At 44.4% G+C, this 26699-nt stretch overlaps 1 protein-coding gene across 2 annotated transcripts in view; it reads right to left on the bottom strand.

The window, feature by feature from the left end:
• Positions 1–26699, bottom strand: part of EIF2AK4 (eukaryotic translation initiation factor 2 alpha kinase 4) — a 49713-nt gene that overhangs the window by 13464 nt on the left and 9550 nt on the right. For both annotated transcript variants that reach the window (XM_028722253.2, XM_028722235.2), the window contains 19 exons: positions 26491–26606; positions 24894–25051; positions 23287–23822; positions 22379–22482; positions 20946–21103; positions 20388–20806; positions 19184–19253; positions 16892–16975; positions 16256–16378; positions 14377–14481; positions 13883–13937; positions 13571–13650; positions 12929–13030; positions 11752–11802; positions 11179–11415; positions 7974–8049; positions 5604–5725; positions 4677–4726; positions 3664–3832 (listed from right to left, as the gene is read on the bottom strand). In XM_028722253.2, the coding sequence (XP_028578086.2) occupies positions 3664–3832; positions 4677–4726; positions 5604–5725; positions 7974–8049; positions 11179–11415; positions 11752–11802; positions 12929–13030; positions 13571–13650; positions 13883–13937; positions 14377–14481; positions 16256–16378; positions 16892–16975; positions 19184–19253; positions 20388–20806; positions 20946–21103; positions 22379–22482; positions 23287–23822; positions 24894–25051; positions 26491–26606 (2815 nt within the window). The remainder of the gene's footprint in view (positions 1–3663; positions 3833–4676; positions 4727–5603; positions 5726–7973; positions 8050–11178; positions 11416–11751; positions 11803–12928; positions 13031–13570; positions 13651–13882; positions 13938–14376; positions 14482–16255; positions 16379–16891; positions 16976–19183; positions 19254–20387; positions 20807–20945; positions 21104–22378; positions 22483–23286; positions 23823–24893; positions 25052–26490; positions 26607–26699) is intronic.

Raw genomic sequence — 26699 nt, 5'->3', positions numbered from 1 at the left:
AGCTTAAGAGGCCTCATGAGGCATCGGGACATTACTGCTGCTGCTGCACCGTGGGGGTTGAGGAAGGCCGCTCCCTCCTGTAGGCCCACCCCACCAGGCTTAGGGGGCAGGGCCCATACTCGCCACCGCTCCTGTTTTAAGGACACTGGTGTTGCCGCAGCAAATGCCTAAAATGTTTTTATATATTTTAAAATGTTTTATAGGGGGATTTACTTTTTACTTTGTCGTACCACCGTGAACGGTGGTTTTTATTGATGTATTTTTATTGATGTATTTTTATTTGTTCCGTTGTATTTTGGTTTGGGGTTGTATATTGAGTGGGGTGGGGATTTGTTTTGTTGGTACAATTGTTTTTGGTCTGTTTCATTTTCTATTCTGTAAATGGAGGTTGGTTTGAGGCTTGGGATTGCTACCGTAGTGGGGCGAGGGAGGTATGGCGGTGGGGGCAGATGTCATAGGCGAAGGGGATCGAGATACGGATATGCTCGTACCCCTTCCAATCTGCGCCCCATCCCGAGGGACGAAGGTAGGGTGAGCAAGGATTACTCACCTCCGTCACTGGTGTTGTGCAATGCCAGGTCTATAGGCAACAAAACCGCCACCCTGCGAGATTTCTTCATCTCGCAGCGGGCCGACCTGGCTTGTGTGACGGAGACCTGGGTGCGCGAAGGGGATACTGTTACCTTACGAGAGATGGCGCCCCCGGGTTTCTCTGTCCTCCACCAGTCGCGGACTGTGGGCCGGGGGGGAGGGGTGGCATCATTAATCCGAGAAGACTGTTCTTTCAGGGCTCTACCATCGCCATCGATCCCCGGCATTGAATGTGTTGGCCTAGTGTGGGGCTCCGAGGTGAGCTTGGCTGTCTGGCTGGTGTACCGGCCACCTAGCGCACCAGCAGCCACCCTGTCAGGCCTGCTGGAGGCGGTGGCCGGCTGGGCCTTGGAGTTCCCTAACCTATTGGTATTGGGGGACTTCAACATCCATGCTGATGCCATTCCCTCCTCACAGGCACTGGACCTGGTGTCTTCCATGGCGACACTAGGGCTCTCCCAGTTTGTGTCGGGCCCCACACATCAAGCAGGCCACACGCTGGATTTGATCTTTGGCGCCGGTATAGATGTGATCATGTCTCCTGCAATGAAGGTGCCATGGTCTGATCACTACGCACTGAAAGCCAGGATTGATTTTCCACCCCCACCCTGCTTAGGTGGTGAGCCAATTTGGGCTCGCCCGCAGAGGCTGATGGACCCTGATAGATTCCGCCAGGCCTTGCGGGACCTTGCTCCCCCTGGCGACTCATTGACTGAGCTTGTTGAGGGCTGGAATACCCAGCTCCTAGCAGCCATCGATGAGATCGCACCTAGGCGCCCTCTGCGACCCCGCAGAAACCGGGCTCCCTGGTTTACCGAGGAGCTTCGGAAAATGAAGCGGGACCTCAGACGGCTAGAGCGAGTATGGCGGGGTGCCCGTGACGGAGCCTCAAGAACATCTTATAGGGTTTTTATGAAAACCTACGAGATGGCAGTGAAGGCCGCTAAGAAGTCCTACTTCTCGGCCTCCATTGCCTCCGCTAGCTCTCGCCCGGCGCAATTATTTAGTATAATTAGGTCTTTAACGTCCCTTGAAGGACAGCCAAATTTAAATAACAATTCGACACACAGCTGTGAGGCATTTGCGAGCTTTTTTGCGGAGAAGGTCCTGTTGCTCCGCCATGACCTCCCTGCCAATTTGGATAAAATAAAGGAACTGGAGGCCCCTCGACTGTCCTTGGGCCCAGTATTGGACCACTTTGACCGGATATCCCCAGCCGATGTGGACAGACTCCTCCAAGCTGGAAAGCCCACCACCTGTCCTCTGGACCCGTGCCTGTCTTGGCTGATTAGAGCGTGTCCAGACGAGGTACGGGCCCCCCTGGGTGATATCATCAACTTGTCCCTTGGCACCGGGATATTCCCAGGGGAACTGAAGGAGGCAGTGGTGCGTCCACTCTTAAAAAAAACATCATTAGATCCTCTAGATCTATCCAATTACCGCCCGGTTTCAAATCTTCCATTCCTGGGTAAGGTGATTGAGAGAGCGGTTGCTGAACAGCTTGGTAGGTTTCTGGATGAAACATCGGCTCTCGATCCATTCCAGTCTGGCTTCCGCGCTGGTCATGGGACCGAGACGGCTCTGGTCGCCCTAACAGATGATCTCCGTAGGCAGCTGGATTGAGGCGGGTCGGGGCTGCTGATTCTTCTAGACCTGTCAGCAGCCTTCGACATGGTCGATCACGAACTCCTGGACCACCGCCTTGCCGACGTGGGGATCCAGGGCACAGTCCTTCAATGGCTGCGCTCGTTTCTCTCTGGTCGGGGACAGAGGGTGGCGCTTGGGGGGGAATTGTCATCGCGCCACTCCTTGGTGTGTGGAGTGCCTCAGGGTGCGATTCTCTCCCCGATGCTTTTTAACATCTTTATGCGCCCCCTCGCCCAGCTTGTCCGGAGTTTTGGGCTGGGCTGCCATCAGTATGCCGATGACACCCAACTCTATCTGTTGATGGACGGCCACCCTGACTCGGCCCCAGATACACTGACCAGATGTCTGGAAGCTGTGGCTGGATGGTTACGTGGGAGCCGGTTGAAGTTAAATCCTTCGAAGACAGAGGTCCTTCGGCTGGGACGGAGCGACATGGGATTGAGGGGGCAACTCCCATCTCTTGCGGGGGTGCACTTAGTGCCAACATCATCCGTTAAGAGTTTGGGTGTAATCTTCGATACCTCCCTCTCTATGGAGGCGCAGATTACAGCTATAACAAAGGCGGCATTTTTTCATCTCCGCCAAGCTAAGCAGTTGGCTCCTTATCTCTCTCGCCCTGACCTAGCCACTGTGATCCACGCGACGGTCACCTCCAGACTGGATTATTGTAACTCACTCTACGTGGGGCTGCCCTTGAGACTGACCCAGAAACTCCAGCGGGTGCAGAATGCCGCGGCGAGACTCATTATGGGGTCTTCGCTGCGAGATCATATCCATCCGGTATTATACCAGCTGCACTGGCTCCCGGTGGAGTACAGGATCAGGTTTAAGGTGCTGGTTTTAACCTTTAAAGCCCTATACGGCCTAGGACCCTCGTACCTACGGGACCGCCTCTCCTGGTATGTCCCACAGAGAAATCTACGGTCTGCAAATAAAAACATCCTAAAGATCCCAGGCCACAGAGAGGTTAGGCTGGCCTCAACCAGAGCCAGGGCCTTCTCGGTCGCGGCTCCAATCTGGTGGAACACTCTGTCACAAGAGACTAGGGCCCTGCAGGACCTGACAGAGCTGCTCCACCAGGCCTTTGGTCAGGGCGCAGCCTGACCCCCTCCTCTGGCAATCGGCAATATGCACAGAATTTGGCTTGATGGTTGCCATTAATTTGATTTTAATTTAATTTGATTTAATTAATTTTATAATGAATGTTTTAGAATGTTGGATTATTTTTATTGTTGTTAGCCGCCCTGAGCCCAGCTTCGGCTGGGGAGGGCGGGATATAAATAAAATTTAATAATAATAATAATAATACTCTGCCCTAACATTAAGGGGATAAGTGCAGGAGGAGAAAGAGACTCCTTCTTTTAAACTAAACAAAAACTAAAACACTGTATGTTTTGGAAAAAAAGAAAACAGAGGAACACTTGCCTGCAACACTGGAAACTCTTGGATTATTTCAGAAATTGTGTAGATTGCTTCTGCAATAGGTAGAAAACTGTTGCCAGCAGGAGTGATTATATCCAAAGCACATTCTAAGAGCTCTCTTGGATGACAGCGGTCTAATTTCCGAGGCCTGAAAACCCGCTCAATACAATATCTGGGAGGGCGGGAAGAAAATGTGAATATTTTACATTTTAAAGCATTTTTATTTATTTTTAGTTATTTGACATATTTATTACTATTTTGAGGGGAGGAAAAAAGCTCAACAACTTTGCGGGTGTCAGGAATTTTACTTTTTGAAATATAGCAACCCTAGGTTCCAGGGACAATTACAACACACACACACACACACACACACACACACACACACACACAGTAACGTACAATGTATCAACAGCAAATAATTAACACAGGCAATAAAATCATGTGGAGGAGGAGGAGGAGTTTGGATTTGATATCCCGCGTTTCACTCCCCTTCAGGAGTCTCAAAGTGGCTAACATTCTCCTTTCCCTTCCTCCCCCACAACAAACACTCTGTGAGGTGAGGGAGGCTGAGAGACTTCAAAGAAGTGTGACTGGCCCAAGGTCACCCAGCAGCTGCATGTGGAGGAGCGGAGACGCGAACCCGGTTCCCCAGATTACGAGACTACCGCTCTTAACCACTACACCACACTGGCACCACAATGTGCAGAGATCAACAATTACTGGACATTCCCAAAGGTCTGGGCAAATAGATATGAAGCTGCCTTTTACAGTGCTAAACATTATTGACTCATCTACCCCCATTCTGCTTGCAACAGTTGGCTGTGACTTGAGCCTTCTCCAGTGCTGCTACTCAAGATTCATTTGTAAATGGAAATGCCAGGGAATGGTACAAGATGCAAAGAGTGAACTATGGCCTCTCCTATATAGGTTAGATTTATTTTTAAAGGGACAAAAATTAGACAGGCAGGTACTACATTTGAAGAAAGAATGAAATAAATCCTGGGCCATGCCCTTACCTTTTCAAATTTGTAATGTTATTTCTAGCTACATATCTTGCAAAAGGAATCTGGAGGGGAAAATGTAAAATGCAGATTGTAAATTAAAAAATAATCATATCAAACAAAAGTAGTTGAAATGATTTTGCAGTGAACATGGTACTTAATGAAATAGAGAAAATCAGGCTTCTTATCATTATAGGACTTCAGAAATGATTTCCATTAATTGTCAAAAGTTCATGTTAATTCCAAATAGGCAATGCTAGTGAAAGTTTTCCACCAAAATTTCCAGTAGGTTCATCTATCATTCTAATTTATGTGGTTTCAGATTTTGTGAAATTCTTCTAGTAATCAATATTTTATAGCTAAATGAACAGAATAACCCTTTGAAATTCTTGCTAGTTTAATCCTGTAAATGAGCATTTTATTTTTAGCAGAATTGGCCGGAACTATGACATGAATAAATAAGGAGGTAAAAAGGAACAGGCACGTCAGAGCACCTTTTCAATTGCAGCTAATAAAATTCTTTAAAACACTTCCTCCAATCAGACTGCACAATCATTTACTATTATTATTATTATTATTATTATTATTATTATTATTATTATTATTTTACTATACTGTAGTGACAAAAATACTAAACAAAGCTAATTTGTCACGCTAGGAATGTGTTGTTGAGTACGTAAAGACAATTCTGAGTTAATCTGCCTTTTATAAACGCTAGAAATTGTTTCCTTAATGCGTCAGGTTTCCGCATGAGAGAATATTTTAAGAGGGAAGGGAGAGTGGTTGCAAAGTAGTAAGGTCTTATAGGAATTCAGCTGCATGGAAGACCACCCTACAATGCCAACATCAATGTCTGAATCAGCCTTCATTGTCAATGAAGGAAAGCTGGTAAAGAGGCTAGGCAGAAACTCTAAGATCACTTAACTCCACACTAGTACTCACCCTGAGATCATAAGGAAGCATCACCAGCATCCCACTGTGATCCATTAAATATGAAGCTTCATTGTGTTCGTAGAGTTTTCTGTTCCTAGGCATAAGCAAGGGGGTGTGCAGCTTGATAGCTCCTGTTCAAAAATGGTTGAAAGAGTCTCATTTCTGCACCACAAGCAGGGAACTAACAGACAATTTTAGAAAGCCAATGCACTCTATGTAACATTCCTTTTTTTCTTAATAAGAAAGCTGTATGTTCATGATTGGCTGGTCAAGACTCTGTGAGAGATATTGGGCCTACCCCTGTAATAGGTGCAGAGAAGAAAGAGGACTCTCTCATTGCTAAAAGATTGAATTGCTGTTGTTGTTTTGGTGACCACTTTGCATAGAATTCACACGTACTTTTTCTTGTGAAAACCTTAGTGGAATTAACTGGAGCATTATGGGTTCCTGGGCAGAGTCCATTAATTTCAATAGAGATCATCCTGGAACATTGTGCTTAGGAATGCTACCTGATGTAAGAAAATTTAGAATACATGCCGAATCTTATTTGGCAGAATAAGCCTGCCAAATCATGCTCTGTTGTAGGGGAATTAAAATTACTACAGCGGCCCACAACAGACAGTGTTTTTGGACTGGCTCTGGAAAGGTGAACAGTTTGATGTTCAATTATTTGCCTTCAGTTCATTCAATTACTCAAACAATTTTTAAAGATAGAAGAAAAACTAAAAAGGCAATCAGCTGTTTATATAAAGACACGGTGTTGTATGTAAGAACTTCGTTAAATGGCCATCTTATAGGACCAGTTCCTGTCAGCAAGGGGGTCAAGCAAGGTTGCATCCTGGCCCCAGTTCTATTCAACTTTTACATCAATGATATGGTCAACTGCTTGTCATCTCCGGACTTCCATGCCCCCAAACTGGCTGACAAATCAATATCCGTGCTTTTGTATGCTGATGATGCGATACTCCTATCTCGAACAAGAATAGGCCTAAATAGGCTCATAGGTGAATTTTCAGCATACTGTAGGAGAGAGCAACTGGTAATAAACTATCAGAAAACCAAAACCATGGTTTTTGCAAGGAAATGCAGACAGTACAGCTGGAGGATGGATGACCAGATAATTGAACAGGTTAAAGCCTTCAAATATCTGGGTATCGTTTTCCAGTCGACCGGGTCCTGGGATGTCCATCAAAAATATGCCAAAGAAAAAGCAGCTCAAAGCATTAAGATGCTGTCGCGCTTCTTTTACACGAAGGGGGGCAGATACATCCCAGCAGCCTTTGAAGTCTTTCAAGCAAAACCTCTGGCGCAGTTACTGTATGGGGCACAAATCTGGACGGGGAACCACTGCTCCAGTCTTGAAACTGTTCAGTCTAAATTCCTAAGGCAGATATTCGGCGTCCCCTCCTGTGTTCCAAACGCAGCTTTACGACTCGAGGCCTGCCTTCCATCTGTAGAAACTCAGACCTGGCAAAGAACACTCAACTATTGGCTTCGTCTTAATCTAAATCCACCTGGTCTACTGCCTCTAGTAATGCAAGACCCTCATAAAAGCATGTGGTTCAAAACTGTGCATCAAAAACTCCTTACATGCGGTCTGCATTCGAAATCCCTATTATCAATGGGCCTCATTAAAGCAAAGAGTCTAATAGGCCAGCACCTGAAAGACATTGAACGGCAAAACAACCTGACTATCTTAAAGAAACTGTGCCCATGGTATACCTACTTTCCCCCTTCCCATTTTGACTTTCCAGCTTCATATTTGTTTAAATTAACCATCCCAAAATACAGACGTGCCTTTACATTGGCTAGATGGGATGTTCTTCCCTCTGCCGTACTCGAAGGTCGTTACCAAAAGACTCCATTTGAAAAACGACTCTGCCCATGTAGAGATGGTAACACGGAAACAGTGTCCCACGTCCTCCTATCCTGCCCCCTTTACAAAGACCTAAGGAATGAGATTATTACTCCACTCATTCTCCCCAACCCCGGCCGTTCACAAGACATTATACTGTTTTTTCTCTTATCTGATACGGATAGTCAGACAACAGAGAAGGTCGCGAGGTACATCGAGAGAGCTATGAAATTGAGGGCCACCATCTGAGTGACAGACTTGTTCATCTGACGAACCTCCTTCTGTTTGTTCTTACCCTCCTTTTATTCTTAGTTTACTTTATTTTATTTTTAATTCTTGCATAGCTGTGGCCTGTTGGCTTTGCTAATAAAGTTCTGATTCTGATTCTAAAAAGGCAAAATCTTTAAGCTGATCAATCTCTCTGTAATCCACTGGCCCCACTTTTTTTGAGAGAGACAAAATAGTTCCCTACCCCAATTTACGTATAAAAAAAATTCAAGAACCAATAGTATAAACATACATACCATGTCTTTTAAAGATTCGGCTGACTGTCTCACATACATGTTGCTGAATCTTGATTGACTGCACTGAAAAACTGCCCTGGAATCAAGAATGATCATGATGCATAAGGAATTCTGAACACTGGAAACATCCAAAGTACAAGCTACCTCAAATCAGAACAGCCATACCGTCACACCATGAGAAAGCAATATGGATGTTATACTCAGCAAAGAGTCTAACATTAGTTTTAACTACAGATCATTTCATTGAATACTGGCCCCTTTGCACTCTGTTGGGTGTTTTTTATACTAATAATTCAAAGTTTAACCATTACAGTATTCGTGGAAATATGATGGTTAGGCTCAGAAACATGCCTCAGAATTTCTGTCCTATGTGAGGATTAAAAAGGAGAGAATCCAGATGGTTTAAAAAACAAAAACAGGCCCTAGGACATAAAGGGAAAATGCAACAGAGGTGTCAGAACAGTACCATTTGCTAAAAATGCTGGTAAAAATAATGTCTCCCCTGCAACACCTGTTTTTCACATTTCTAGTCATGTAGAAAGGTATTAAATTGGGAGCAGGAGTCTTTATGCCCTCATGCCTTAACAGCATTTTACATCTATAAATAAAAATAAGAGCGGCATTGGAGACAGGGCACAAAAAGCTTTTGCAAACGTTTTGTGCTTCCATTCAAGGTAGCCTGGTAAAAGGAAAAGAACATGAACTGCATGTTCTGTGCTTTCGGCATAAGAAGGGGACATAGATATTGACATCTTTAATGCCAACGTTGGAAGCACTACTACTGCAACTTAGTTTTATATGGCACATTGTCAAGTGTTGAAAATGCTTAATTCCCAAAAGGACGCATCAAGTTTCTTGGGGGGGAAATAAAGGGGGGGAAATTTATCCCCCCCCCCAGGCGCTTGTGGGGCCAGCAGCGGGGAGAAGTGCTCTTCTCCCCGCAGCCCGCCTTCAGACCAGGTCCGGGAACAGCGGGGAGACGCGCTGCGCCTTACCTCTGTCCCCAGAGCTTGCGGGGCTGGCGGTGGGGTCTCCCGCCGTCAGCCTCCAAACCACTTCGGGAGACAGCGGGATGGAGGCGTTCCGTCTCCCTCTGTCCCCCGACCTTGTGGGGCTGGCGCTGGGGCTCTCCTGAAGCCTGGAGAGCGAGAGGGGTCGGTGCGCACCGACCCCTCTCGCTCTCCAGGCTTCAGCGAAAGCCTGCATTCGCCCCATAGGACGCACACACATTTCCCCTTCATTTTTGGAGGGGAAAAAGTGCATCCTATAGGGCGAAAAATAAGGTACCGTATTTTTCGCACGATTGGACGCACCGGACCATAGGACGCACCTAGTTTTTTGGGGGGGAAATAAAGGAAAAAAATTTCCCCTTTATTTTCCCCCCCAAAAGCAGGTCAGGGAAACCGAACCAGGTCGAGGAACAGCGGGATAGTGGCGCTGCGCCTCCCTGCTGTCCCCAAGCTTGTGGGGCTGGCCGATGTCTGTCCGGCGGGCGGGGAGCTCTGCTTCAGGGCGCCCCACCCGCCAGGCAGCAGGCTGCTATCCGCAGCGTGGGGAGCCCTGTGGGGAACTCCTGCAAGCCTCCCCACTCTGCGGATGTATGCCTGGCGCGAGGGGCGCTCTGCTTCAGGGCGCCCCACCCGCCAGGCTGCAGGCTGCTATCCGCAGCGTGGGGAGCCCTGTGGGGAACTCCTGCAAGCCTCCCCACTCTGCGGATGTATGCCTGGCGCGAGGGGCGCTCTGCTTCAGGGCGCCCCACCCGCCAGGCAGCAGGCTGCTATCGGCAGCGTGGGGAGCCCTGTGGGGAATTCCTGCAAGGCTCCCCACTCTGCGGATGTATGCCTGGCGCGAGGGGCGCTCTGCTTCAGGGCGCACCACCCGCCAGGCAGCAGGCTGCTATCGGCAGCGTGGGGAGCCCTGTGGGGAATTCCTGCAAGGCTCCCCACTCTGCGGATGTATGCCTGGCGCGAGGGGTGCTCTGCTTCAGGGCGCCCCACCCGCCAGGCAGCAGGCTGCTATCCGCAGTGTGGGGAGCCCTGTGGGGAATTCCTGCAAGGCTCCCCACGCTGTGGATGTGTTCCCGAAGCGCCTGGAGCTCTGCTTTCAGGGCGCCCGGCGCTCCGGGAAGCAGGCTGCTATCCGCAGCCTAGACACGGCTAGCGGAGCGCTAATCCCGAAGCCCCAAGCTTCGGGATTAGCGCGGCGCTTCGCTAGCCCTGGGAGAGCCCCGCGACGTCGCGGGGCTCTCCCAGGGCTAGCGAGACCTTGCCGGCACCCAGAAGCTTGGGGCGCGCTGAGCTCCGCGCGCCCCAAGCTTCGGGATTAGCGCGGCGCTTCGCTAGCCCTGGGAGAGCCCCGCAACGTCGCGGGGCTCTCCCAGGGCTAGCGAGACCTTGCCGGCACCCAGAAGCTTGGGGCGCGCTGAGCTCCGCGCGCCCCAAGCTTCGGGATTAGTGCGGCGCTTCGCTAGCCCTGGGAGAGCTGGGTCTCCCACGGCTAGCGGATAGCTTCCTGAAGCCTGGAGAGCGAGAGGGGTCGGTGCGCACCGACCCCTCTCACTCTCCAGGCTTCAGCGAAAGCCTGCATTCGCTCCATAGGACGCACACACATTTTCCCTTGCTTTTTAGGAGGGAAAAAGTGCGTCCTATGGTGCGAAAAATACGGTAATTCCCATAAGCTTCGTTCCTAGCAAGAGTAGAAAGCAAGACGTTTTCACTAATTTTCCCGAGCTGCTATTGTTCCATAGGTACTCTCCTAAACCTTCAGAAGCATCTTTATAGGAGGCTGCCGTGGGAAGGAAAAGATGGGAAAGTCTCAGATCTTAAGTTCCAAGCAATTCTCTGTTACCTGCTATGCAGATAAGTTGATCTGCTCATTGGAAATGTACATCTATGTGCAACCATCACTGGTGTGAGGCATTTAGGGACACAGTCAGGAGTAGGGCATTTATTCGCCCATATCATCATCTAGTATCTGCACAGGTGGACATGCATAACCTTATGTGAGCTATCAAGCAAAAGTATTCAGTTCTGGATGAGTGTGACACCTGAAGACATTCATATAAACTGGACTGCAGCATCGCCTGGTCCTAGCCTAACAAAGGAGTAAATTGTAAGACCTCAGACAGCTCAACAGCAGCTGTGGGTTATTTATTTATTTATTTTATTATTCCTGCAGGGTACTAGTCATTAAATTCAAAGCAAACCTTGAGAATGTCACTGTCATAGGTGTAATCAATTGCAGGAGAGATGCGCTGTGAAAATATCTGACCCATCATTGTCCGGTAAGCTTTCCCATCCACATTTGCTAAAGTATGATGAAGCACTTCGTGAAGTTCAGACTCCTCCATCTGAGGGGGAGGAAGGTGTTCACTCTTTAACAGCTCCATAGCAGTTGGTCTCTTGGAAGGATCATGGTTCAACAGCCAAGCAATAACCAATTTCTAAAAAAGAAGCAAATATATAGTCATTTTTAAAAAAAATTATTGCTCTTCCCAACATCACACTTAACGTAAATAACTGTAACGTCAATATTCCACAAGTGGCATAAGTTCCAGAGTAAAACATAAATTAATCTTTTGGAGCCATTCTAATAAGCTCTGAGGGCGTTAGCACTTCAGTGTCAGTAGTTTACTTCCCCTTTCTATAATTTATTTTCCTTTGTCTCTAGTGCTATATTGTAATTTCTTGGGCGTGCACTGGTGTGAAACAAAGAGGGTAAGATTATGATTAAACTTTGAGAACACAGAACACAGCAATTGAAAAAGGTTTATGAATACCTGTTTTGCATTCTTCACTTCATCAAAGTCTTCTGGAAATTCAATAGAAGGCTGGGAAATAAAGCCAAGTAGAATCACACATGAAGAAAGTTGCAAAAGATATGCTTCTCCAAAACCAGATTTTTTTTTTGCATTCAGAACAATATAATTTAAAGATTGCAAGTTCTTCAGTCAAATGCCCAAGTGCATATTTCCAGGGTTTTAACAGCTGAGGGATGCCACTCAAAACTGAGTTTTCATTGTTGGCAAAGCAGTCACACCAGCAATTCTGCCAGATGGCGGTGTAGTTTCTACAGCTATTTGTTTGTACCACTGCACAGCAAACATAGATCCCACATGTAATACAGGGCAGACACTGGCTCATTATGCATTGCATCAGGTAAGGTAAAGGTAAAGGGGACCCCTGACCATTAGGTCCAGTCGTGGCTGACTCTGGGGTTGCGGCGCTCATCTTGCTTTACTGGCCAGGGGGGTTGGTGTACAGCTTCTGGGTCATGTGGCTAGCATGACCAAGCCGCTTCTGGCGAACCAGAGCAGCACCCAGAAACGCCGTTTACCTTCCTGCCGGAGCGGTACCTATTTATCTACTTGCACTTGACGTGCTTTCAAACTGCTAGGTTGGCAGGAGCAGGGACTGAGCAACGGGAGCTCACCCCATCGCGGGGATTTGAACCGCCGACCTTCTGATCAGCAAGTCCTAGGCTCTGTGGTTTAACCCACAGCGCCACCTGCGTCCCCATTGCATCAGGTACGTGTCTATTAATGTGCAATACCACTGCAAATACTTTCCCTTCATGCTTTTTACAAGTAAAAGTAAGAGCAGTAGAGTTCTCCTCCCACCCCAGGCAACGTTGAAGGTAGCAGCCCCCTTTCTTATCACAAACAATTTTTGCAGCAGGCTAATGTATTTTACTTAACACAGCAGAAAATAAAATCTATGCTCTATAGAGACTTTGTATTGGCTTAGTGGGTGGAGGGACATGATTAAAAATGAATAATCTCTGGAAAAGGTCAATAGGAAATTCTGGTCTAGATATTTATTTTTAAAAATATATTTGCATTAAGTTCTGGAACTAGAGCTTTACAACGGGTTTAATGCTGGATCCAGAGAGAAATCTGTACGTGACATAAGCAACAAGTCATGTTTGACAGGTTATTATGAAGCTCTCATACGTACAAGCCTTAGCTGACTGAGAACAAAGATCCTTTCCGATGCAGTCGTCAACGGATGGTAAGACATCTCAAAGAATATTATGCCCAAACTGAAGAGGTCCACTTTCTAGTAGAAAAAGATTGAAAGCATAAGTAAGTGTAGTTGCAAAGAGGGAAATAATACATCACTGCCCATTCCCCTAAGTTTACAACCATTCTAATAAGGCTAAGCACTGAGCCACAATCTGCTCGCTTGACCTTACTGCAGACCCATTCCTTTTGGGGGACCTTACTGAGACTGTTTTCTGACGTAACATTCAAGCAACATTCTGTAACTGAATTTGATTTAGATAAGGAGAGCAGAATCTTAAGATCTCCATGTGCTAGAGGAAGGCACATTTACAAATTATTTCAGTCTGTGTGTGTTTGTGTGTGTTTGTATGCGCACGCAAGTGTGTGTTGCCAATCCTATCTCTCCTTGCTGGGCTCCCTTGTCATAATGGGCAAATGAACTTCAGCAGAGCTTTTGGAGGGAGCACAGGAATTTCAGCATCGAAAACTAGCAGCAGACAGGCACCCTACGCACAGAAAGATCTCTACATTCAACTCACGAGACCGGGATCAAAAAAGCCCTCATACCTAACACAGTTTCCAAAGGGACTTTTACCTGATTGTAAGTAGATTTAGTATTTCCTTGGACCTCTGGGCTCACATAAAGAGCGGTGCCAACCATTCCTGTTAAGTTACCTATTAAGGACAACACTTCGTTATCAACTGCGCCGCAGAAGCACTGTCAAAGTCAAGGAAAATCTAGGCATTTCATAGTATTTTCTTTAAATGGAGAAGTTGGTTGTTATTTTAAAGTATTTGTCCAAATATTGGTATTAGTCCAAATTTTTAGCAATCCTGTAATTACCATCTCTCTTACAGTACATTACAAGCAATTAATGTTTTGTATACATAATTTGCTTATACCTACCAGAAGGATCACTTTTCGCCAAACCATCCTCTCCTTCTCCTTGCCTTGTGTCTGCCTGAAAAAGAAACCCCAGAAAAAATGAATTGTATGCCTCCCCAGATTGTTGGATGGTTCAAAACTGTAGATATTCCAAAATCTATGCAACAGATACAAGCACTAGATTCAAAGCTCTTCTCAGTTATGAAACTCACAGGGCCAGTATGTACAGGATAGAACTAACTCAAAAGGATTGATAATGTGAAGGTACAATGTACAGAGCTCCGAGTGCCTTAAAAGAACCGTAGGATTAAAATGTAATACATACTACTGAAGTGACAAAGTACAAAGAGACAGTGCAGTGAAAAACCACAATTATCTTCTATCAAAAAGAGGCTCTTCCACATTGTGCATACAAACAAAAACTAATACGCAGCCTCTTTTACGTAGCAATAATTATTTTTCAAGATGGCTTACATCATACATTTTTATAGTTCAACTTTTAAAAAAGCACCTACTACATATGCTGGGTGATCTGTTGCCAAACCAAAATCACCAATTTTCACATGGTCTTCGGAATCTAAAAAAATGTTGACAGGTTTCAGATCTCGGTGAATCATTCCCTTTTAATAAAATAAAACAGAGTTTGATATGAGAGAATTGGTATGTATATGGATCACATATCAATATATATGGTACGGGCCCAAGATACCTAAGAAACTGTATACTTCTATACACGTCTTCCTGCTGATTAAAATTTGCAGAGGGGACTTCTCTCTGCATCCCAACAGTGGTCGGAAGTGCAATTTGTTGGGAAGTTGGAGAAAGCTATGTCCCACTGAAGCCAAGTGGAGCTTCTCAGTGAGCGATGCAATTTTATGCATGTTTATTCAGAAATAACTCCCACTATGTTCAGTGGGAGTTACTTTCAGGTAAGTGTGTATAGGACCATTGCTTAAGTTAGCTGCATCAACTCAAATCAATAGGAAAGTTAGTCATGATTTACTTCCCAAGTACAGTGGTACCTTGGTTAACGAACTATTCAGTTTATGAACTCCGCAAAACCAGAAGTAGTGTTCCGGTTAGCGAACTTTACCTTGGTCTATGAACGGAAGCTGAACGGTGGGAGGTCTCATTAGGGAAAGTGCACCTCGGTTTAAGAATGGATTTGGTTTAAGAACGGACTTCAGGAACAGATTAAGTTCTTAACCGATGTACCACTGTACTGGTATAGGATTGCAATTTAAGTTTAGGTTCCACTGATTTCAAGGGGAACTAAATGCAACTAACTTAAATCCAGATCCAATCTTTAAATATCCTACATGTTGCTCCTTCGTGGAGGAGTTTTTTTTTAAGTTTCTCTAAGAATTTGCTATTGCTCCTAAGAAGGCAATGCTAAACATACACACTTAAAGGGGCTTTCCTTGCTGAAAGCATCTCTTTTTGAAAGGATACCCTTAGCTCTAATTAAAACACAATTGAATGAGGTACTCATTACAGTCATACCTCGGGTTGAAGTAGCTTCAGGATAAGTATTTTTGGGTTGCGCGCTGCAGCGACCTGGAAGTAATGGAGCGCGTTTTGCCGCTTGCACATGCGCAGATGGTCAAAATGACGTCACGCACATGCATGGAAGCAGAGAATCACGACCCGTGCAAGCGCAGACTGCGTTCGCTTCTGGATGCGAACGGGGCTCTGGAACGGATCCCGTTCGCATCCAGAGGTACCACTGTACTTAGAAAACTCCTAACAATCAGTCAAGTCTCTTGTAACTAATGACAAATATGTGCACATCAAATAGGACAGGGACGTCCAACTCCCAATAGACTGTGATCTATTCACAGTATAAAAAAAAACTGGCAATGATCTACTCACTGTCGTAAAAGGACTGGCAGTGATCTTCCCAAAGTTGTGGAGTATTTTTTTTAGGAAGCCAAAGTTGTGGAGCTTGAGCTTTTCTTTTTTTAGTAAGCCAAAGTTGTAAGGAGATTACTGAGCAGCCAGAGATCAACCAGGATCTATCAGGAACACCCTGCAATCTACCAGTAGATCACGATCTACCTGTTGGACATCCCTGAAATTGTTCGTATTGTAGAAGAACCAGTGTGGACCAGTGGGTAGACCAGTGGGTTGTACTACAACTCCCAGCAGCCCCTGACTGCCTGGTGAGGGATAATGGGAGCTATAGTCTAGCAACATATGGAAGGTATCAGGTTGGCGAAGGTTGTGAAATTCCTTCTCTCTCTCTCATCTCTACAGTTTATTGTGGAAGATAAAGATCTATGCAGCTCTGAGCACTCTGGAGAATGGGCAGGGTAAAAGTGGATTAAACAAAAACAAATAGGAATACAAGCCCAATTATTTTAACTGATTGAATTTGGCATGAACGTGGCTCACCTTTTCATGGATATAAGCTAATCCATCCAGAATTTCCCGGAAAAATCTCCAGAGGCGATTGGTATCTTCATATAGGCCTTGGTCAATGGTATCCCGCAAAGTGCTCTTTTCACAATATTCCATCTTCAGATATAAGATGAAGAAACAGTTGAAAAACAGGAAGCCACATTCACTTCATGGTTATGCTTAGCACTGAACACATTTCTTACTATATCACTGTGATGGTATTAGCATATATAAACATTTACTGTTCAAGTTTGTAGCCTACCCTTTTGATGAACATGTGTGATTTTAATAAACACTATTAATCGGCTACACTTCATATGTACTGTGCTTGAACCCTAAATACAATGAGCTTTTGTGGTAGGGTGAAATAGAAATCTAAGCCAAACAGTTTTCTTTTCAGAGTCATTCAAAAATCACCACCACCAAATAAATGCTGGATACAAAAAAAGCCAACCCCTGTGAATTCATCCCTCCTCACCAAGGAACTAAGATAAGTAGGGGAAGTAGGGTGTGGGAATCATTTGCACATTCATAGTAAACCATTAACTATGATCTACCTGTGATGTACAAATGCTGCCTTAGGCTCAATTAAAATGCAGTCCTCTACAACATAGTCTAAGAGTTTCTAACCTGAATGTACAGATGGTGAACAGTCTGAATTGCTGACGTTTCATCCTCTTCACTGTGACTATTTTTCCCTTTGTAGCCTTCATCCTGTGTCAGATAAACACAAGAGTAGAATGCAAGCAAACAGAGATTCTCCATCTATCTAGCAATATTCACAAACCAGGTGAGTGCTTGTACTTTTTAAAACCACAATGGTTTTTATGTGCCAAAACAAATTGTGCTCTGTTTCTGTTTTTACTTGGATTGAATTTTATTTTTCTTGACATCAAGCATTGGCTTGAGCCCCCACCACAGCACTGCATTTTACTTGCATGTATGGCCACATGCAAGTATGCTAATACCTATGCCTGCTTGTAGGAACACTTAACATAAGACTGGGGCGGGGGCACGGGATTCATAATATGTACAAATCTACCCTCAACCATGCAAACCTATCATCCTGAGATCTGGACCATTAGCCTGTCAAATGTTTTATCTTAACTGGAGCATGCTGCCATGTAAAGCACAATACTAAGGAAACACCCTTAAGTTTAAACACCAATAAAAACGATGGTGCAAAAATGCTGGACTCATTATTAAAGGTAAAGGTAAAGAGACCCCTGACCATTAGGTCCAGTCGTGACCGACTTTGGGGTTGCGGCACTCATCTCGCTTTACTGGCCGAGGGAGCCAGAGTACAGCTTCCGGGTCATGTGGCCAGCATGACTAAGCCGCTTCTGGCGAACCAGAGCAGTGCACAGAAATGCCGTTTACCTTCCCGCCAGAGCGGTACCTATTTATCTACTTGCACTTTGATGTGCTTTCGAACTGCTAGGTTGGCAGGAGCAGGGACCGAGCAACGGGAGCTCACCCTGTCACGGGGATTCGAACCGCTGACCTTCTGATCAGCAAGTCCTAGGCTCTGTGGTTTAACCCACAGCGCCACCATTATTAGGTAGTGACAATAGATTTGGCTGGACTTGCTGGCAGGCCACTGTGGGAGGAGGTTTAGTCCCCCTGCCCAGACTATCCAAGATACATTGCCAGCAATGTGAGCTGTCAATCAAGGATCCAGGCAGAATGCTTAATTCTTTTTTCTTTGTTCTTTCTACAGCCAGAAATCTAACTGGAGATCTAATCAATATTTTTATGGCAGGCAGGAGAGGTTTTCTATACCAGCCCTTTGGAAAGCTCTACATTCCAGAATTCAAAGGCACAGCTGCTGCTCTCACAGCGGAACAAGAATTTGACTTCGCTCCAGAAGAAGTAGTGTCAGTAATGCTCTTGCGTAGAGCCCCAACTGCATAGGGATGCAAAGCAAGGGTGTTTTGAGACAGTTCTATAGGCAGTATCCTTTAGGGATGTGAAACTTGAATTGTCAAATCTGGTCAAAAAGCTGGCCAGTTTTTGTCCCTAAAGCATTGACTTTATTAGAACATTTTTTTTAAAAAATTCTGGAAACTTCAGCTCAGCCAAAATGGGGCAGAGAGATTATTAATGGTGACTAGTAGATATCAGCACATCATGTCAATGTTTCATCATTTGCGTGGGCTTCCAGTCCATTTCAATTCAAAGAGGTGGTAATAAACTTTAAAGTCTTAACAGTCTTGGGGCCAGGTTGCCTGAAGGATCCCCTCTTACAAGATATATTGGCTCAGACTTTAAGATCTTCATCAGAAGGTCCTCCCAACATAAAAACACTTGATAGCTAGTGGTGACACACTGGTTATGGAATACCCTCCCCAGTGAGGCTTGCCTGGAACCTACTGTATTTTTCCGTGTATAACATCACCCAGTGTATAAGACTGGGGGACTCAAAATTTAGAAAATGGGGGGGGGGCATTGCCCCTGTGTATAAGACTATCCCCCTCTTTTAAATATTATTTTAGTAAAAAACAACAACACCCTAGTCTTATATGGTATATTAATGCATTTTGGGCATTATAAGAAAACATTTAAAGTTTTTTTAAAATCATGTTTCAGTATCTTTAGTCCTTGGGTAAGCATTTTTAGGATGTTTTAATGCTGTGTTGGACTGATTTTGTGCTGCCTGTGTCAGTTATGCAGATAGTTATATTGATCTTGGTTTTTTTAAGGGATTCACTTAACAAAATCCCAACAGCTTTATCGACTGCCTCTATTTAAACCTGGCTTATTTTGTATAGCATGCAGGTTTTAATGCAAAGTGACAGATGACGAATTACTGGATGCTGTATTAGTTCATGGTATCAGAACAGCTGCAACTGATGAATAACATTACAGATGAGAATTGTTCGTAAGAGGACACAGAAAGGTACTTTTAGTTACAGTATTTACCACCATAGGATTTTTGCTGTTGTCATCTTCATGATCAAAAATGATATCACTTTCAGAATCCGCTGCTGGCCTAAAATCAACAGATGAAAAAGGAGAACATCAAAATCCTTGAAAAGCAGTGCTTTTCAAGCAATGTTCGATGGATACCTGAATTTCTTCAGAAGCTTATCAAATGTATCCTGAGGGAGCCTTTGGCAAGCGGACACCGGAAGTGTGCCCTTCCAACATTAAGAGGAATCCCACTTAATTCCAACCCCTTCAAAACCAGTTGACATGGGAATGTCCATCACTCAAATGTCTTCAAATGAAAAATTGCATGTGCAGAAATACCCATCAAGAGATTAAAAATTACAGACTTAACTTTCACATCACCTCAAAACACAACCTTTTATAAGAGAGGCAGTTCAGAATTCTGATGCACAGCATTGAAGTGATAAGGTCCTGAGCAATTAGGTACCGTGATGTGTAAATGCATGTGCAGATTAACTTTAAGGAGGTTTCCAATGCATTTCATAGACTGATATGCTAACAGAACGAAAGAAAATCAAGTCAGTATCCAAACCCTATCAAGTCAGATACATTAGCTTGGATCTAGCATTCCTGTGAGTGGAACTCTGCTCCCTGGATGCTCCCACTAGTGGGAGACGGAGACATGAAGTAATCTTTACTGATTCCTTCTTCCCACTACACACCCCTGTAAATCTGTTCAAGAGGGTTGAGGAGAAATCAGCAAAAGTCTCCCTGGTCCTTAACTAAAGAGAGGACCACTGAGTTTCCACTGGATTGCTGTCCCTTCATCCTATTTTGTTAATATTGCTAATGTTGTTTTATAGATAGGAATGCTGTCATACTTTGTGAATCCTATGATTTTTGGTGTAGCTGTGATGTTTAGCTAATTTTTTAGTTGTTTTGTTAATAGTGTTACATAGATGCTAATTGTTTTATTTGGGATTGTTTTGCTGATGATTTGTTAAGTATTCTATACGATTTATGATGTATTCGTGATGTTCCATTACATTATTTTAATCTTTTGTTTGTAAGCCACTTTGGGATTTATCTGAACAAAAAGTGGCATAGAAATAGAATCGATCAATCAATCAAAACAGAAGGAGCCCTTCCATCCCTGGCAAGGCAGCTCAGGGCCCAATCTACCGACAGCAAACGCCTTATAGGAAAAAGGAAAGAAACCTACGCCCCTACTCACAAGAATGACTGTGCAAATACACCTCCATCTTCATCCTCGTCATCATCACTGGATTCCTGATCCCCTCCACTGAACCTGGCACTTGATGATCTCTCACATGAGGTGCTCCACTCCACTGAACTGGTCAGAACAGGAGGAGGGGCGTTTGCTTCTATGTCATCCATGGACTCTGCTTCACTCTTTCCATTCTGAGCCAGTTTGTCAGCCATTTTCTTCCCTTCCGTGGTTTCTGATGTCAGAGTACTGAGCAAAGGCCTTTCATGCTTCTCTATCCACGCGTTGTAATAGCGCACAATGTTCTCATGGTTCAGGCGCGATAACAAGGTCACTTCCCCTTTAATTCTTCGAAACTGCTTGCTTGTGGGATTGATGTGAATTCGCTTTACCGCGTAACAGCAGCCATCCAGTTTGTTCTGCACCTGCCCAATGGAAATTACATGACAGATGTTTCAATCAAAATCATAAAAGAAGCTCCTTCCAGGAAACTCCTCATCCCCTTATCAGCCAATTGCACGCTCCATGGAACAAAATTTGTCTGACGCAGCGTACTGTATGTACCTTGATGACAGCTCCAAAGGCCCCTTTACCAAGCAATTGTAACTCTTCAAACTCATTGTAATAACGAGAAAATTGCTTCTGTGTTTCTGTGACAAAGACATCGCTTGCATACTGACTGCAGGGGATAACGGTTTCAATATCATCTATTCCTGTTGAATCTGAAACAAAAAAAAAACAAAACAAAAAAAGTCACTGAGAAGGAAAGAACAAATCAGCAATTTCATGTTAAATGATGACAATCAAGAGTGTGCATGATGCATAATGTGATGCATTAAGAACCTCTGTTGAGATGCAGGTCTATTCTTCTCCATGTGCTGTGTTTGCTGCAGCAGTCATTGCCAAGTCATATTGGCAGATGTTTCAAACCACTTCAATCAATATAAGAGGCAAGTTGAAGCTAATTCATGAAAGGAAATGCTAAGGACCATGTAGAGATTTATATTTTATAGCCATCTCAGCTGTGTTTACAGTTTAAATTTAACTCAGTTGACAGACAGGTGCCAACCACCACTACTAAACCTGTCGATCGAACACAAAAGCATTGAAGCTCCAACAATAGATAACACTACCTGGCTAAACCATTCCCACAGTCAACGCTCAAAACAAGGTAGCCTTCTTTAGTTACCCAGAAAGACGATGGACTGGCAATATTTTCAAGCTCATTATAGAAGGAAGGAAGGAAGGAAGGAAGGAAGGAAGGAAGGAAGGAAGGAAATTATCCCCACAGGCAAAAAAATAAAGCACTAGTGGTAGGAGCAGCCTATTCTGTTTCATCACCTGAGGCAAAACAGGAAGGTGCCATCCGCTCCGCTGCAGCCTCACTTAGTGGAGCTGCGCACCTGCAGCTTCTGGGTTCTGGCAAGATCTTGCGAGAGGTCCACAACATCTTGTCAGAAGCCAGAAGCCATCCCCACTTCTCCTTGCTTCTCTGGTGGCAGGCACCCATGGAGGCAGTGCCCCTTGGATTCCACTGCCTGAAGCAGCTGCCTCGGCCTGCCTCATGGATGGGGCAGCCCTGTGGGATAACAATCCATTCAAGAAAATAATGTAGTCAGGAGCCAAATTCCATAAAATGACTGAAATCTGATTCAGTGTTGTACTTTGACTACTTCCAGTGCTCAAATGCTTGCCTATTGTGTCTTTTAAAGAAAACGTCTTATTTAAGTTTAAGGCTGACTATGACTGCATTGAAATAGCATGAGCTTTCATGGATTCTTCCTTTCTTAGATGCCAATGTGGAACAGCAGGCTAAAGTTGGAGGTTGGTTGATATACTTCAACAATTTTGCTTTTATTCTTATCTATGTATGCAATATGTTTTGTTTAATGAGTTATTTCCTCCTAGGGCTTTACTTTCTGCCTCTATGAACATTTTAAAGTTGCCATCAAGGAACAACAACAACAACAATAAATCTTATATGATTGACTATTTACCTTCTGGGCTTTCTTCCATCACAACTACCTGTGGTGGGTTTATAAAACTGTGTTGCAATAGCTGCTGAGGGCTCCACCTTTCTTTATCTTCCAAACAAACACACCTGAATGAAATTCAAAATAATGTATGTTTAACAATGGTTTTAGGAACATGGGAAGCTGCTCAATGCCAGGTCAGATCATTGGTGACCCATTTTTGCAGAGCACTGGGCATGCAAGGGCCAACAATCAGCTGACCACCAGTGCTGAAGAAGCGCTGCGCACATGGCCTTGAAGATGCATCTTTAGTGGTCCTGCACCTGATGCCATAAACAATGTCAGGTGCAAGGCAGGTGGGCATGGCTTGGCGAGAATGATTGCATGGGCCAAATGAGGGCCTGGTAGGCCTAACTAGGCCTGTAGCAAGAGTTCCCTACTGCCAACCCAGATCCTGAAATAGTTCCTTTGCTTTGCAAACTGCTTTGTAATATTGTACTCAAAGATTACAAAGCAAAGTTTGCAAAGCAAAGACACTATTTCAGGATCTATGATTCGGAGTCCTTCCAACTCCACAATTCTATGATTCTATCTTTAAAATACAGTCGTACCTTGGCAGTCGAATGGAATCCGTTCCAGAAGTCCATTCGACTGCCAAAACCAAAGTGTCGCTTCTGATTGGCTGCAGGAAGCCCTGGAAGCCCCGTCGGACGTTCAGCTTCCAAAAATAGTTCGCAAACAGGAACAGTCACTTCCGGGTTTGCGGCGTTCGGGAGCCAAAACGTTCAGGAACTAAGCTGTTTGACTTCCAAGGCATGACTGTACCATGAATCCTCAGCCCAATTTATGCTGAATTATAAGCATTCTTGTTAAATGTATATGTTTTTATTTGACGGCAAAGCGTAAAAAATAATAATTAGATAGGCGCATACTTTTTCAGAAAGTCTTGAAAGTCAGCAGGCAAATCATTTGGAATTGTGACTGGATATTCCGTGGTAATCTGTCCCTGGCTGAGAGAAAGCAGCATCAACCCTAACCGCCAAACATCTCCTTTCTTCCCTGGCTTGTTCGGCAAGGCATCCTCACTAAACCGAACTTTGGGCTGTTCAAAAACATCCTCCTTGCAGATATCCGCCAAGCGTTTGGAAATACTGTAGTCTGTCAGTTTGATATTTCCTTCACTATCCACCAGAATGCTGGACGCGCTCAGAACCTTGTGCACCACTGAATTGCTGTGTAGGTAGTCAAGGGCAGACAAAACTTGGCTTGTGTAGTGACGCAGCTGATCCATAGGAAGGGGGATCTCTTTGTCCAAGTACATAGAAAGGCTGGCTCCACCAATGTGTTCCACCAAAATGTCCACCACGATTGAGTCACTGTGCTCTTTAAAGGCCATCGACAGGTAGCGGACTATGTTGGGGTGGTTTAACTTCATCAGAGAACTGAACTCCGATTCTGCTCCCTGTATCTGTTCAAAAGAAACCAATCCAGTGACTCACATTTGTATCACCTCTCATTTACCCTGATGCCCAATGGTGGACAAAATCCTGTCCCAGATGCACTTTTCACTGCAGAATTTACACAGAAGTAGTCTACAGTGAAGTCCACCTAGGGCACCGATATCTGCATAGGAATAAGCCACACCCCCAATTCCAGCCACTTACCATTTATAGCTTTCTGCTTGTACACAAAAAGCACATGGGGAAAAAATAAAAGTTAAAAATCCCAACTGATTTTGCATTTGGGATATTTTTATTTTGGTCTGAGCCATTTTAGCAGGCTAGGGAAAGTAGTTTTACAGTAAAAACTGACCCAGAGCAGCAGTTTTAAGTACCCATACACAAAGGTCTTTTTTCTGAATCCACAACCACAACCTGGGACAAAAAATAATAATAATAAATCCAAAGAAGTTTGTTGATTTTGGCCACTGGGGTGCTTTTTTGTTCTACCCAATGGCAAGTATTCAGATGATGAAGAAGAAGAAGAAGAAGAAGAAGAAGAAGAAGAAGAAGAAGCAGCAGCAGCAGCCGCCTTGTGGAGTTTTACAAACAAAAACTGATCCCAGGAAGTAGATTTACATGCCCTTCTACAGGTACCACACACACATGGATTTGTTTGGGGGTCATTTTACTGCCCAGAGATATGTTGAAATTTGGCTTGGAGTAGTAAAATGTCCCCAAAAGTCTTTGTGTGTGCTTTTTAGTTTGAATCATGAAGGAGATTTTCATACACGGCTGCACCTCTTACAGGTAAACTGAGCCAATACAAAAAGCCAAAATATACACCTACATCCCTCCAGGTTTTAAAAGCCCTTAGCAAAAAAACTCTCTTGACTCCCTAGACATTCCTCTTGTGTTTTATTATGATTCTTTCCAAAAACAATTGATGCAGGTTTCTACATAAGTGCTCAAGAAGCCGAACAATGTAACATCATTTTCAATGAGGTCCTTTCAAGTTCTCAATGATCCACTACTATTTCAGTATTAAGAAGTGCCCACGTGAGCACAAGGCAGAACAACACACACAAATGGGCGATTACCTGCTTTTTGCATTTTTCAATCTTTTCCTGTTCTTGACTTGTGAGAAATTTCCCCATTTTCTTTTGCCACTGAAGTACCCACTCGTGGACCAGGACGAAGTTGCCAGTGTACAACTCCAAACCATTGTAGACTGATTTACCAAGCTGCTCATCCTTGTCTGCACAGAGAAATACGAAAGGCTTGTGTGTGGATGCTTCCGCTTTCGAAGCAGATGCTTACAGATTAACAAAGATCATTATAATGAGCTACTCCTGTAAACCTCTATGTTGGCCAAGACATCCTTTCAACATTCCTTCAAACAGTTAAAAGCCACACAAAAGGAAGTTCGTTCAACATTTGTATGACTTTCAACAATTCTACCAAACTGGTAGAATTTGGGTGCTGCATTTACGGCAAAGGTTCATAAAAATCTTGGAATGAGAAAACTTAAATCTTCACTGTCAAAATAGGAAAAGAAGGCCACCCAGGCAAGGCAGAGAGTTGCCACTAGGCTTTGCTGGCCATTACTGCCAATGTTTCTAATTGCAAGAGGGACAAGCCACTATTCAGTTTAAAATGTGGTTTGTCTCTTCAGCAGCAGCAAAGCACTGGCTACATATATAGCTCTTTCTCCTGCATTTATTCTTTTCCTTGGATCCTTGGCACATATATTCCCCATGTGAGCAAGTGTGCTAGAGAAGTGATCTTTAATGTAAATGGAAGTTTCTTAAATTGTACCTTAGTACAGTCAAACCTAGGGATGCAGGGTGGCGCTGTGGGTTAGACCACAGAGCCTAGAACTTGCCGATCAGAAGGTCAGCGGTTCGAATCCCCGCGATGGGGGTGAGCTCCTGTTGCTTGGTCCCTGCTCCTGCCAACCTAGCAGTTTGAAAGCACGTCAAAGTGCAAGTAGATAAATAGGTACCACTCCGGCGGGAAGGTAAATGGCGTTTCTGTGCGCTGCTCTGGTTCTCCAGAAGCAGCTTAGTCATGTACGCCAGCTACCTTGGCCAATAAAGCGAGATGAGCGCCGCAACCCCAGAGTCGGTCATGACTGGACCTAATGGTCAGGGGTCCCTTTACCTTTACAGTCAAATCTAGGCTCCCAAACACCTCCGTTTTGGAACGTTTTGGCTCCTGAACGCTGAAAACCTGGAAGTAAATGCTTCATTTTTCGAACATTTTTTGGAAGCCGAACGTCCAAAGCGGCTTCCGCTTGAGTGCAGGAAGCTCCTGCAACCAATCAGAAGCCACGCCTCAGTTGTCGAACATTTCAGAAGCCGAATGGGCTTCCGGAACGGGTTATGTTCGACAACCGAGGTTTGACTGTATTTGTTTTATTGCCTATCATAGCAACTCACTAGAGTCAAAATTACTTCAAAAGTAAAGCAAATGTGTGCCCTTATTAATTAAATCACAATTAAAGTTTTAGCTGGTTTTTTCAAAAAATCAACTAAAACCATTTAACTCTAATATTAAGAGGCTGTTTCACATAGTTGAACAGCTTCGACTCCGTACTGCCAGTGAACGAACCCAATACAGCTTTCATTGCTCCCTCATTTCTATATAGAAAAAACGCACCAAAGGTTCTCAATGCATGGCAGTTCTTCCATTTACCTATGCACTTTCCTTTGTGTACCCTGAGTAGACCAATACTACTGGCATTGAAATTCAGAATTTCAGAAGTTCCCGGAGATTCTTCACTACTGCATGCTGAATGCTGACGCTCTCTCCTACAAAGCAATCAAACACAATTATGTTTTGAGATGCTCATATATGCTCAAGAAAAGCAATTTAATTCAGTGGCCCCAAGCACTCCTACAAGT

This window comes from Podarcis muralis, chromosome 1, assembly GCF_964188315.1.
Source record: "Podarcis muralis chromosome 1, rPodMur119.hap1.1, whole genome shotgun sequence".
In the NCBI taxonomy this organism is placed as follows: domain Eukaryota; kingdom Metazoa; phylum Chordata; class Lepidosauria; order Squamata; family Lacertidae; genus Podarcis; species Podarcis muralis.
Note: the sequence above shows the minus strand (reverse complement) of the source record. Positions and strands in the feature narration are given on the sequence as shown.